General features: G+C 35.6%; 1 protein-coding gene across 1 annotated transcript in view; it reads left to right on the top strand.

Annotated features, from left to right (window-relative positions):
• pik3cb (phosphatidylinositol-4,5-bisphosphate 3-kinase, catalytic subunit beta) overlaps positions 1–9,955 on the top strand; it is a 91,513-nt gene extending 81,558 nt beyond the window's left edge. The window contains exons 20-24 of the mRNA XM_079823112.1: positions 22–189; positions 4,191–4,314; positions 4,484–4,629; positions 4,757–4,889; positions 8,214–9,955. Of these exons, the coding sequence (XP_079679238.1) occupies positions 22–189; positions 4,191–4,314; positions 4,484–4,629; positions 4,757–4,889; positions 8,214–8,345 (703 nt within the window). The 3' untranslated portion in view covers positions 8,346–9,955. The remainder of the gene's footprint in view (positions 1–21; positions 190–4,190; positions 4,315–4,483; positions 4,630–4,756; positions 4,890–8,213) is intronic.
• The last annotated feature ends 5,031 nt before the right edge of the window (positions 9,956–14,986 follow it).

Here is a 14,986-nt window from a genome sequence, read left to right as displayed (position 1 = left end):
TGTTTTTTTTATGTCTCATAGAATTGTGCCTTATGGTTGCTTGGCAACAGGAGATCACTCTGGTCTGATCGAGGTTGTGTCTTCAGCTGATACCATTGCGAACATCCAAAAAACAAGCAGCAACATGGCCGCTGCTGCCGCCTTCAATAAAGATGCACTACTGAACTGGCTTAAAGACAAGAACTCTGGGTGAGTTATACCTGCCTACTACGGGGCTACTTCTGACATATCTTATGTACAGTATTTGATTATTTCAATACATTTGCTTTTCATGATTCTAAAGCCTTTGGATATTGATATTTACATTGTTTAGGGCCCTATGATTTCCGAAAAAAAAAAAAGAAATTTTTTTTAACTTGAGTGACTACACCGTATACAACACACTGGCCAGATCAGTTCGGTGTGAAAATGATTAATACTTTTTATAGCATAGCATAGCTGTTTATTGTTTGCATTAATTTATTTATTCCACCATGGTGAAAGTTCGGACGGAGGATAACGGCTCTTGCTTTTGCATTCAGTACTGATGTAGTCAGTGTGGGCAAAACATTACCTGGCTCGAGTATCACCGTTTAGTGCAAGAGATGCACTAAAACACCTTTTTGCAATATGCTGTATATTATGATCGCATGTGACGATCAATAAACAAAAACTTGTTAACCAACACAGTTTACTCAAGACACAGCGGCCTGCTCAGCAATCAGCACACTGGAGCAAAAGAGAAAAAGCACATACTTACCATTTATGAATATCGAAGCATGAAAAGGCTGTTATTTAAAGAGCACCTATTATGGCATTTAAAATGTTCCAAATATTGTTTTAGAAGTCCCCAACAACAGTTTCGCATGCATGCAATGACAAAAAAAACTTTAGTTTTCTTATAATATGCATTTATTTTTACCTGTTTTGACAGCGATTCTCAAATGATTCCTTTAGTGATTCACTTTTCAAAACCCCGCCTTTACGTGACGCTAATCTGCGGTGATTGGTCCGATGACCCAGTCAGTTGTGATTGGTATAGTCTGTGCAGATATTTTCGGAAACGGAACGCCAATCAAAGTCTTATAGTGACAGTAATTTGTTAATATGTGTTAGGAGTTATGAATATGAAAACCGTGTCGGTACCGTTTGATTGTAATATGAGCCTCAGCTGATCTCATTCATAAAAAAACTCCTCTATTCTCCTCACGAAGACTCGCGACAAATCAACATCCCTCAGGGCTTTTAGTTCAAAAGTGTGCAGATGAGGAGACATATTGATAGATTCTCATATGTCTGTGTCAAATTTCTAAACAGAGGAGTATTTTTTATTCAATACTTCCTCAAAATGCGCAGATGTAGCCTAATCATGAGCGATGCAGACTCTTATGTGTTGTTTTCAATTCATCCTGGCAGCCGGAGGGCGCTCTGTGCACATGTAGTCCATATATGGTACACACAGACGAAGAAGATACCATGTGCCATAATAGAAGTCCATAATAAAAGCTTCCTGAGATCGCGAAACATGCAAATAGAGACATTTGAAGACTAATAAACACTCAATCGCGACGATGTATGGTTTGTCTTCAAGCCACTTAGTCTTCAAATGCTCATCCTTGGGCAGATGAAAAAAGTTTGCTTTTGAGTCGCACTTCAGAACACAGGGTCTCGTCGCCATGAGGTTTTCTAGTTGGCGTCTTGGAGCGCAATAAGTGGGCGTATCGTATTCAAATAACTTGACAAGTTGACGTCATCTAGTCAGAGAAAAAGCTTCGGTCTTCTAACGATTCTTAAAAATGACTCAGAGTCGACTCTTACTTTTGAAAGAAAATAACTATATATACGGTGCACTGTCATATTTCAAACTTTGCAGGATGTTTTTGTTCACTTAGATCTATGTTACACACTACATGAAAGGTAAATTTCAAAATTCCATGATAGGTGCTCTTTAAATATCAAGTTTCTACTACACATATTCAAGCCCTGTTTTCAGTGTCTGTCATCTCACTCCATCTGTACTTAAAAGTGCTCACCAGCATTTCACCTTTTAATTTGATTAAAGTGCTATTTTGAAGGTTCCTAATTTTGTTTTTGAGGTCTACTATGAAAGGTTTAAATGCATCAAAGGTCAAAAAACACTTTAATTTTCTCATAATATACATTGCACATCACCACAGTGTTCAATGATTCTCAAACAACTCGACATATGATCCAGTGTCTCTAAATCCCTCCTTTCCATGAGCCTACTTTGCTCTAAAGTGCCCAGTCTGTTGTGAACAAAAAGCTCATTACCAAAACTGAACTTCAGCTCCGGAGTCTTCCTCAGTCCTCAGCGATTGTACGTGATTGAACGTGAATTGCTAGATGTAACATTAAAGTTTGTGAAACAAATCTTGCTCCATCCTTTATCTTTACTGATAGTAAGAACAACAGACAATCTTCATTAATAGACACAGTTTTAGGTAATAGTGGCCCACAGCTGATGAGCAGAAGTATTTCTGTAAGACAGTAATAACGTGAGTGTTTTGATATAAAACACAAAACTACGTATTTTGAACACCCTGTAGAAAATATATACATCAATAGTTATTTATACCTACAGGTTGTGATTCTGAGAAGAAAGCTGGTCCAAATAATCGGGGTAATGACCCATCTTTCAAGAGCAAGCGTTTTGCAAATCCTGTGTTGAGCTCCGAGATTTGAGAAGCAGTCGTCAGTAAAATGATATTTGACAGCTGGTCAAGTTGTTCACACACAAACAATGTACAACGTAGGTGGGCATAACGCAAATGTCTCATCTAGTGACGTAGAAGCGGCACACAGTGGGATTCGAATTACAGACGACTCGTTTAGGCGGTTCACTATCGATTCTTTCTTTTGGGAGACAATAATTGTATATATTGTGCACTTTCGACTTGACAACTTTGCAGAACGTTTACATTCACAAACAGCTCCATTACACAAGTTCAAGTTACTTTATTTATAAAGGGCTTTAAACAAGGTAGAACCTACCAAAGTGCTGAACAAGGTCAAACATACAATAAAAACAAAATGATAAAGCATATCATAATTCAAGATCAAATCACATCATAATTCAAATAAAAACCGAAAGACCAAATAAATAACAAAAGGGAAAAAAAACATGTAATTCAATTAAAAGCCAAGTTAAAAAGAAATGTTTTTAACCTGATTTTAAATTCTGATACAGTAGGGACCAATACACTGAATGAAAGGTTAATATTCAAAAAATCATAATAGGGGCACTTTAAAACTATAGTCATATCATACACAGAAGCTCAAGGGCTTCATGACAATGTCAGAATAAACAGTTAACATTGTGACAGTGTATAAATACTATACAGAATATACTCCTTAAAGTGATGATGATGATGATGATGATGATGATGATGATGATGATGATGATGATGATGATAATAATATAACATTATTATTTTAAGGATTATCACAATTTTTAACAGTAAACCTTGTTTGCCAAATAAAATAGTTATTAGGTTTTTAATATTTTATGCCTTAATTTGATTACTACCATTTCATAGTACGTTTGTATTAAATCATAAATCAAGAAGAATTCAGACGACAACTCAGAATTTCTGAAAAAAATAAAACATTTCATGGTTATTTGAATTAATTAGACATGCCTTTTGATTACTAAAATTTTATTTAAACATTAAAATGGAATCCAGAAAAAAGTAAAACAGAAAATCAGAATTTGTGAAAAAACTAAATTTCATTGGGCCCTAATTGTTGTTGTGTTTTTGGATACATTATCTGTCTGATATTTGGCATCTTGAGGTTATCGATTATTCATAGATTAACGGAATCTATTGATAGATTAATGCCCACTTCTGTCTTTTACGAAATCTTGTCAATGGATAATTGAGGAAATTTCACATAAAACTCTATTTTTTACAATTTTGTTTAAGTCTCACTATCATTAAATTATAAATATGCATGGAAATTGTACAATACTGACCTCCAAACCTTTTGATTAACAGCCCACACTTGGTTGTCATCTCTTATTATAATTTTTTTTTTTTATGGTAAAACTAGATCTAGCCTCCAAGCAGTTCTTAACGATATAGAAATTATGGGTGGCAGTACTTCTTATCGAATTATATTGCTGTATTATATTGTAATTGAAAGTTGCTGTTTGTGTCAAAACTGATTGGTGATGTGATGTGTTGACATAGAGATGCTTTGGACAAAGCCATTGAGGAGTTCACTCTATCATGTGCCGGTTATTGTGTTGCCACTTACGTCTTGGGCATTGGTGATCGTCATAGCGACAACATCATGGTTCGCAGTACAGGGCAGGTAGGTTGGGAAACTGTTCTACACATGAAGCCACGTTAATGTATAGTTTTCCCACAGAATGTATACTGTTTTAAAATGCCATTCTATAGTCTCTTCTGTTGATTAAAATGCTATTGAAGTAGATTGACAGGATATTTACAAACTGTGTGTGTGTGTGTGTGCGATTCAGCTCTTCCACATAGACTTTGGCCATATCCTTGGAAACTTTAAGTCGAAGTTTGGGATCAAGCGTGAGCGCGTTCCTTTTATCCTCACACATGACTTCATCCACGTGATTCAACAGGGAAAAACGGGCAACACTGAGAAATTTGGAAAGTTAGTGACTGACTTCTTTGTCTAATTCACTTTATCTCTCTCCCTCATAATGCACAATTCCATTTCTCTTTTTCAACATTTCCATAGGACACTAATCTAACAGTGCTTTGTATATATATATATGTAGTTTTAGGCAATACTGTGAGGACGCGTATCTGATTCTGAGGAAGAATGGAAATCTGTTCATCACACTCTTTGCTCTGATGCTCACAGCAGGCCTGCCAGAGCTTACGTCTGTCAAAGATATCCAGTATTTAAAGGTAAGCAGACATGTACAGCACAGAGTTCCCTCCGAGGATCTCCTTCAAGGGATAGTGCATCCAAAAAAGAAAATTGTAATTTATTCATTCTCAAACTGCTCAAACACCATATGAAATGATAAGCGAATATTAATGGGGCTGTCAAGCTCTAACAAGACTGATAAGCACCATAAAATTAAGCAAGTGTTAAAGGGTTAGTTCACCCTAAAATGAAAATCCTGTCATTAATTACTCACCCTCATGTCGTTCCAAGCCCGTAAGACTTTGTTCATCTTAGGAAAAACAAATTAAGATATTTTTGATGAAATCCGAGTTTTCTGAACCATCCATAGGCAACAACGTCATTGCAACTTTCAAGGCCCAGAAAGGTAGTAAAGACATCATTAAAATAGTCGATGTGACTACAGTGGTTCAACCTCAATGTTATTAAGCAACAAGAATACTTTTTGTGTGCACGTGAACAGCGTCAACCAATAATGAGCTGACGTTCTGACATACTGCACACAAAGTATTCTTGTCGCTTCATAACATTAAGGTTGAACCACTGGAGTCACATGGACTATTTTAACGATGCCTATGGATGGTTCAAACCTCTAGGATTTCATCAGAAATATCTTCATTTGTGTTCTGAAGATGAGCAAAGGTCTTACGGGTTTGGAACGACATGAGGGTGAGGAATTAATGACAGAATTTTCATTTTTGGGTGAACTAACCCTTTAAGTCATGACGTATTGAATACTGTTTCCGGACACCAATAACAATTCAGAAAATATGAGCCACTGAAAGTTTGGCCAACTGAGATTTTAGTGTGGAGATAAAGGTTAAGATTGTGATTTTAGTACAACAGCGTACCATAAGTGTATATTAGGACCATTTGTTGTTTTCTTTGGAAATTTTTGATTTTGGCATGAGACTTAAAAAAACAGATTGATATGGTGTTTTTATGGTATTGCTATATCCTTTATGGACCTAGAAAACCACTGGTATCCTTCCACTTTTATTGTATGGCAAAGAGCAGCTTGGATAATCTGCTAAATATCTCCTTCCAATAACCTTAATTAGTGACCATTAGTAAACAAAAACAGGACAAGGTTGACTAAATATGATAACTAAAAAGTACTTTTGACATAGGACCTAGACTACGACTGAATTAAAAAAATAGCTGAAAAAATTTGTGGAACTGCATTGCCATTAGAGTCGATAGTATTGAATGCAGTGCTAAGTATCTAGTAACACTAATAGCGAGAAACAACCACGATCGGATGAGTAGAGTTAATCATTTGTAACTCTAATGAGAGCATTCTCAGTACTATGATATGGTCTAAATCCTGACTGGAAATCCTCACAGATACCATTTGCAGATTACCAAAACATTCAAAATTTTAGATTGGTAAGATTTTTCAAATGTTTTTAAAAGAAGGACCTTATACTCACACAGGCTGCATTTATTTGATCCAAAATACAGCAAAAACAGTAATATTGTGAAATATCTTTACATTTCAAAATAACTGTTTTCTATTTAAATATATTTTAAAATGTAATTTATTAATTTGATCAAAGCTGAATTGGCAGCATCATTACTCCCAGTCTTCAGTGTCACATGATCCTTCGAATTCATTCTAATATGATTTTTTTGCTCAAGAAACATTTATGATTATTATCAATTTTGAAAACATTTGTGTACAATTTGTTTCAGAATTCTTTTAATAGAATTGAAAAGCTTCTGTTACATTATACTCAACAGTTAAAAAATCTTGGGTCAGAAATATTTTTTTAATGGGAGAAATTAAAGAAATTAATACTTTTATTCAGCAAGGGTGCATTAAATTGGTCAAAAGTGACAGTAAAGACCTGCTTAATGTTACAAAAAAAAATAAAAACATTTACTGCTTTGTGGCAATGGGCAAATTAATAAAAATGAACATGATTTCAAACCACACATAATCTCACTTTTATGGCATAGCTCTGACTCAATCCCTGATATCAACAAATCACCACTTACTATTCTTAGATTTCTCAGGTATTACACTATACTCCACTAATAATAAATTCATTATTCTTACAGTTAAGAAACAATATTTTTACAATTACTGTTATTTACAAATTGAAAATATTTAAAGATAGGACTTTAGAACAACCACCACTTTTAGAACCCATCAAAAACATTTAATTCAGTAAAATTCAGACAAAATTATACACTAATTTCATTCATACTACTTCAGTATCAGTGAAACAATGAAGGATCTTAACATCACCAGGAATTCAAGAAACTAGCAGAAAAACAAACTACAAATGCAAACATACAAGGGATCCATTTAAAATCCAATTTAGTCATATTTAACATGCTACTATGTTGATCTGTGTCTTTGTTTTATGTACCTTTCGCTGTCGTGTGTTTGTTTTTGAGTTGGTGTTTTGCAAAAAGGTCAGGGTCAAAAAAATAAAGAAAAGAACATCACACAAAAGAGAATGAAGCCATTATAACACTGAATTAGGTCAATGCATTAGAGGAGTACTCACCCTCAAGCCATCCTAGGTGTAAATGACTTTCTTCTTTCAGACGAACACAATCAGAGTAATTGTAAAAAAAATATCCTGACGCTTCCAAGCTTTATAATGGCAGTGACGAGATCCATTGAGTTTGAAAATCAAAAAAGCACATCCCCCCATAATAAACATAATCCACACGGCTCTGGGGGGTTAATAAAGGCCTTCTGGAGTGAATCGATGGGGTTTTGTGAGAAAAATATCCATATATTTAGCATGTTATAAAGTGAAATATCTAGCTTCCGGCAGATTGCCTTCCGTATTCAACCTACAGAAAAAGTGTAACTGGCACGATGTATCTTAAACTATAGCGTAAGCATTTTGAACTGCGAGAGGCGTTACACTTTTTTCGTAAGTTGAATACGGAAGGCGGTCTGGTGGAAGCTAGATATTTTACTTCATAAAGTTTTAAATATTGATATTTTACTTACAAAACCCCATCGATTCACTTCATAAGGCCTTTATGAACCCCCGGAGCAGTGTGGAGTACGTTTATGATGGATGGATGTGCTTCTTTGAGCTTCAAACTCGATGGACCCCATCACTGCCATTATAAAGCTTGGAAGCATCAGGATATTTATTAATATAACTCTGAGTTCAACAGAAAGAAGAAAGTCATATACACCTAAGATGGCTTGAGGGTGAGTGGGCTAATTTTCATTTTAAAGTGAACTACTCCTTTAAGAGTGTTAAATGAGAAGACATTCAAAATACATAAACAAATGAATATATGATAGCAATGAATGGAGTGACAGCAGCTGTATGTTTGTTTTCCAGGACTCTCTGGCGTTAGGTAAAACTGATGAGGAGGCCCTCAAACAGTTCCGGCAGAAGTTTGACGAAGCTCTGCGAGAGAGTTGGACCACCAAAGTCAACTGGATGGCCCACATTGTGGCTCACCCTTCATAAACACTAACATCTGGCCACACAAACATCTCTCCAAACTGAAGTTAGGGTTCACCGTAAAGCATCTTTACGTGCAGAAAAACTGTTTACTACAGCAAAAACCAGCTTATTTATGATCTTAGAAAATTGATGGCCAAATCGCATGGATCTAAGCTTTTACCCGTTTGTTGTGTTGGACATCAACTGCCTCTGACCATAGTAGAGCCATGCAAAACCCTGACTTGACATTGGATGTAATAGCCTTATAGAAGGTGACAAAAGAAAGAACTTCTGCATTTTCTTCCTCCACTGAAAAATCAATAGACTGTTAATAACTCCAGCCTGTCCTTCCGGAGGGAATGAAGAGTTCCTAAACCTTGAAACAACAAGGCAGGTTTTGGCCATACAGAAATGAATTTTTATGTGTTCACGTATCGGGACTTTTGAAAATGGACCAATCAGAGCGCAAGCTCAGAGGAAGTGCATCTTATCAGACCAAAAGGTAAACATGTGCCTCACTGCACAAGAAACGTGTTGTTTGTAATTGCTTTTGAATTTGTTTTTTTAAACTGTATGTGCCAGACTACTTTATTATGAGAAATAGTCTTAAAAACACTGGAATCATGTTATAAATATTTTATTAGTTTTAAACATTGTAAAGGTAAAGCATTGTTCCTGTATGCCACAGTGCTACTTTATGTACAGTATAGCAGAAATTGCTGTAAAATTGAAGAGGCTTCACACAAATATTGGATTGAGGATCACTTTGAACAAACACTGTGAAGATTGAGGGCCTTCCCCAACATCGCTCTCATGTAGTTTGTTCTATGGTGCTAGCCATAAAATATATTCCTCATCTAAATGTAAGCGCAGCATTGTAGCCAAACCTGTTGTTTAATGGTACAGTCCATGAAAATTGCTCGTTTTGGTGCCTGTTATTTTGAGAGTAATTCACAGATTTAAATAGGCTTAAAACTGTATACGCCTGCATATCAAAACTCGAGATTCGATTTCAATGGCCTGTTTAGACAGAATATCTGCACAAAAGACTCAGCGGACCAAAAAGGGGAGGTCTAGCTGTCGTGACTGGCGGCTCAGGCAATAGTAATCACTGGTTAATGCCTATATTTTAAAGCACAGACAGTAATTATCAATGTCTCTAGTGCTGCTTTTCTTGTTGGCTGTGTGACTAGAGATGTGTAGATGCACTGAGCATGTTATTTTTACACTGAATATGCGAATGTGTGAATGGGAGGAAAGACTGTGTACTGTGATATAGTGAGTTATTAAGAGCAATGCAGAGAGTATAGGACCAACATTCCAGAGAATTATACGTTCATTTCCTGTGCTGTTATGCTATATGAGAGAGTAAGAATTGAAATTAGAGTACAACCTATTCTAGTCTAAATTGTAATGTCCAATGGCCCTACTCCATATGCTATTAGGGGATGTTTTGATGCCTTGGTGCAATATGCAAACGTAAATGTGCAACTGTAAACCTATTACGAGAGTGTATGCGTGTGCGCTCGTGCTGCTGTATGTTACACTGATGACCTTTGATTTCACTGAAACGTTTAATACAGGCTTTGCTCTGTCTCGCCCATTTCATAGAAATAAAAGTTGTTTTCATTGAACTCTTCTTTATCATTTCAGTTTTTTTTGTGGGGGGTGGGGGGACGGGGTTATTATGTAATTAGACAAACGTTATACAGTACTGTGTAAAAGTCTTAGGCACATTAGTATTTTCACCAAATAAAAATGGTTTTAAACCAGTTATATCTTTTGCTGTAGTGTGTCAGTAGGAAATATCAGATTACATTTCCAAACATTTGTTTGCCATTATCAATATAGAGAGATTTATAAAATTACCCAAGGAAACAGAAAAAACTGACTCGGAGACCGTATAGATTTCCTTGTGTAATCCCAGATGATGGTGAGATCTGGGGTCCGTTCTTCGTATGTCGCTAACTCAGTTAGCTGGATTTGAGCTCATCCTGGACTTGCTGTCATTGCAACAGGTCCGTAAGCTTAAACCTGCTCTGGAGCAGCTTATTTCATGTAAACCGGATTAGATTGCATCTTGAGGTGATACTTAAAATCTGTCCCAGTCACTGCTACTTTATTACAATAGTTCATTACTGAACCAGGGGCAATGATAATTTTAAATAATAATAAAAAATATATTTGAAGATATTATAATGTTGTGTATAATACTATAGACACAGCCGTTTGATTGAGAGATTTATTTTTGATAGAATAATTACTTTATAATGTTATTGGAGTCTTACACACATGTAGTTACTCTGAGCCGTGCATTAATTTGAGTGATGACGGATTTTATGGGATGGCTTGATGCAGCGCAGGAGATGCAGATAACTTGATGTTGACCCTTAAGACAGGGAACAAATCTGCTTCAAATTGAATTAAAAATTAAATGAATTGCTAATTACAACATTGAAATAAAAATGTAAAGGGTGTAGAAATACTGTAAAATCATGAATATAAATATTTGGGAATCCTGTTTAAAAAAAACAGTGCACATTTCATTTATCTATTATAACTTTTATGTTGTTTCCTTATAAAGGTCCAGAAATGCGGTTTTTGTATTCGTCAAGTTTTTCGGCAGGTGTCTTTTTTTAATTATATGATATTACGACTTCATATAGGGGAGATCGGGGCACAACCTAACACTTTTTGACGGTCTCAGTTTGTGTAAATTTATTGTTTGCCACATTCATTTCACATGTCTAATTCAATTATGTGGTTTTGTTTCATGAATACAGTGTATACCTTTTTCTTGATTTACCCCGAAATCATGGAAGTGAAATGTGACCACATGCCCCATAGGTGGGGTACAATGTAACATGACCAATTGACAGCTTAAAATGTTACCTGATATAATCAAAAAATATATAAGACAAACTAAAATATTTTGTCAATAAAATACAATTATTAACTTTTTTAAATAAAATAACGGCATTTTTAATTATTACAAATATACTCATTTTTGAGTTTGACAACAAACACATCGCTAAATACATCATAGCTAAAAACATAATAATAATTAAAGCTGCAAGCAGCATTTAGCGGGGTTCAAGCCTTTAAGGCCTTTAAGCACACAAGCATCAAAAGACATTAAGTTTTATTTAGCAAGATTTTAAACGCTGAAATAATAGATGGAAAATTCAATTTACAGGCAATTCACCATAGGAAACATGGTTTTAAAAGGTTTTTAACAGTTATAGCGCCACCTATGGTCCGATCTCTATAAAACGTTTAATGCTTGTTAAGGATCTAATCTCACACATGGCCACCAATTTTCGTGAAGTTTTGAGCTTTCCCTTAGAATTTATAGGCTTTTGAGGGTTTTTTGCCACGCCTCTTTTCGAAATGACCCTGTTATAGCCATCCAAATGCAAAAGTTAAACTTTTTTTGATAATTATTGATCTAGAGAGTCCAGAGAATTGTCCTAGACTGGTTTGGTTCCGATCGGGCAAAAAAACAGGGACTTATTTGCAAAAGTAGGTTTTTAACATAATCACAAATATTTAATGAACGATTTGATTGACAGCAATGTTTCTAGAGACAAAGTTGTTCAGTATGAGGAGATCTATCAAATTATATCAATATTGTGAGAATATGTGAAACATCACGTGATTACAGAGCCATAAAACTTATTGGCGCCTACTAGTGGCCAAATTCTTAAAAAATTATTACAGACCTCTAGGACCCTGAGTCAAACATGCTCGCCAACTTTTGTTCCGATCGGCCTCTGTTAACCTTGTCTAATAAGTGCTCACATTTCATTGGCCAATGGCGGCCATGTTTTTTGAGCTACGCCAATTTCCTTTATAGACATGCGTGGTACCTTGGACCAAGACACTGCATACCAACTTTCAAGTCAATCGGACTGGCAGTCGGGTGGTTATAGCCCTTTTCATGTTTTTTTATGTTATAGCGCCACCAAGTGTTCAATCCTCACAATTCTTTTTACCTTGACCAAAGACTCATCCCATACACAAGTGTACCAAGTTTGGTGAAGATATCTCATTTCGTTCCTGAGTTATAGCCCTTTTAGTAAAATAGGCTCTGAAACAGGCTTCAAACCAGTTGTTCCATTATGCATGGTTACACACACACACACACACACACACAATATTTTTGAGATATGTTATTGTGAAAATATCTTTTAATGGTCTATGAGCATGTCACATTTTTTTGTGAAATGCACCACGTTCTAGTATTATTTACTATGATTAACCATGTATCTATAACCATAGATCAATATTAGAGTGTAGTACAATAAAATGAACAGCGGGGGGCAGCAAAAGACCACATATTGGTCATTATTTTCATATGAACTCTGTCATTTTCACCTTTTTAACTGTTATAGAGGCAAATATTGTCCTATCTGTCTGAAAATTGTCATGCTTGTTTGGAGGCATATTACACATGTTCTGACTTGTTTTTAAGAATATCTGAGCATTCATTGAATAGATATAGGCATTTGGGGACACTTGGTCAAGGCCAGACACACACACACTTGTTTAATGCTATGGTCTATAATCATTTCACATAGCTCTTTGTAACTATTAATCAGATTTTTAAAAATGTATTCAGAAACATAGGACTACACACACACACATTTTGTTGTAGTTACAGACATTTGAACTTTATGATGTTGCAGTAAACAAAATGTTTCCTGCAAGTCTCCTTCAAGATTCACATTTCTCAATGTGACAATTGTCAATAGTAATACTTAATAGATTAATTTTAACTAAATGTGATAGCAAATGTTAAAATAGTGATTTATTTAAAGCTGAAAATGACTTGTATATCAATATTAGAGTGTAGTACAATAAAATGAACAGCGGGGGGCAGCAAACGACCACTTATTGGCTTAATATACCATTATTTTCATAATTTTCAGCTTTTTAACTGTTATAGAGGCAAATATGGTCCTATCTGTCTGAATTTTCATGCTTGTTTAGAGGCATAGTACACATGTTCTGACTTGTTTTTAAGAATATCTGAGCATTCATTGAATAGATATAGGCATTTGGGGACACTTGGTCAAGGCCACATCTTGAAATAACCCAGTTATAGCCATTCAGATGCAAAAGTTTAACTTTTTTTAAAAATAATTATTGCTCTAAAGAGTCCAGAGAATTGTACTGCCCTGGGTTGGTTCTGATCAGGTTGAAAAATCTATGACTAGTTTGCAAAAGTAGGTTATTAACATAATTGTGAATGTTTAAATAACGATTTGATTGACAGTATTGGTTCTTGAGGCAAAGTTGTTCAGTATGAGGAGATCTATCATAATTTATGCATATTATGTGGATGTTTTTAACCCCACCTGATTACAGAGATGGAGAATACCATTTACAGCCAATACAGGCATTTCACCATAGGAATACATGGTTTTCAAAGCTTTTTAACAGTTATAGCGCCACCTATGGTCCGATCTCCATGAAACTTTGCATGCTTTTTCAGCATGTTATGTTACATATACATAATAATTTTCGTGAAGTTTTGAGTTTTCCTTTAGGATTTATATGCTTTTGAGTGTATTTTGCTACGCCCCTCTTCTAAATGACCCTGTTATAGGCATTCAAATGCAAAAGTTCAACTTTTTTTGATAATTATTGATCTAGAGAGTCCAGAGAATTGTCCTAGACTGGTTTGTTTCCGATCAGGCAAAAATCCAGAGACTAGTTTGCAAAAGTAGGTTTTAAACATAATCGCAAATATTTAATGAACGATTTGATTGACAGCAATGCTTTTAGAGGAAAAGTTGTTCAGTATGAGGAGCCCTATCATATGATGTGTATATTTGGTTGATGTGTGCAACACCACGTGATTACAGAGCCAAAAAACTCGTTAGCGCCAACTAGTGGCCGATTTCTTTCAAAATTCTTACAGACCTCTAAGTCCATGAGTCAAACATGCCCACCGAGTTTCATTCCGATCGGCCTCCGTTAACCTTGTCTTAGAGGTGCTCAAACTTCATTGGCCAATAGCAGCCATGTTTTTTGAGATACGCCAATGTCCTCATAGACATACATGGTACCTTGTACCAAGACACTGCATACCAATTTTCACGTCAATCGGACTAGCGGTCGGGTGGTTATAGCCATTTTCATGTTTTTTTCGTGTTATAGCGCCACCAAGTGGTCAATCGTCGCGATTCTTTTATCGTGACCCAAGACTCAGCCCATACACATGTGTACAAAGTTTGGTAAAGATATCTCATTTTGTTCTTGAGTTATAGCCATTTTAGTAAAATAGGCTCCTCCCACAACGATCGTTTTCCGCCCCTTAGCGACCGTGAATAGAAATTTCAACTTTTTTTCAATAATTATTGATATTCAGACTCCAGAGAACATTTCTGCACTGGTTTGGTTCCGATCGAGCTAAAATCCAGGGACTAGTTTGCAAAAGTAGTTTTTTGACATAATTCAAAATGGCGGAAAATCTATAATGGCGGAAATGAAATCGGAGATATACATTTTTCACGTCAGGTATTCAGCTTTCCAATGATATAAGACACTTGAGTCTACGACATACGGTTTAGGAGTTATGAGCAGTTTCGCGCAATTGATTGCTATAGCGCCACCTATAGGCCAATCTGGCTCATAATTTGATAACCTCTCCTCGATTT

The sequence above is a fragment of the Gobio gobio genome (assembly GCF_949357685.1).
Source record: "Gobio gobio genome assembly, chromosome: 8".
Classification (NCBI taxonomy): domain Eukaryota; kingdom Metazoa; phylum Chordata; class Actinopteri; order Cypriniformes; family Gobionidae; genus Gobio; species Gobio gobio.
The sequence above is the reverse complement of the archived record's forward strand: the minus strand, read 5'-3'. Positions and strand labels throughout refer to the sequence as shown.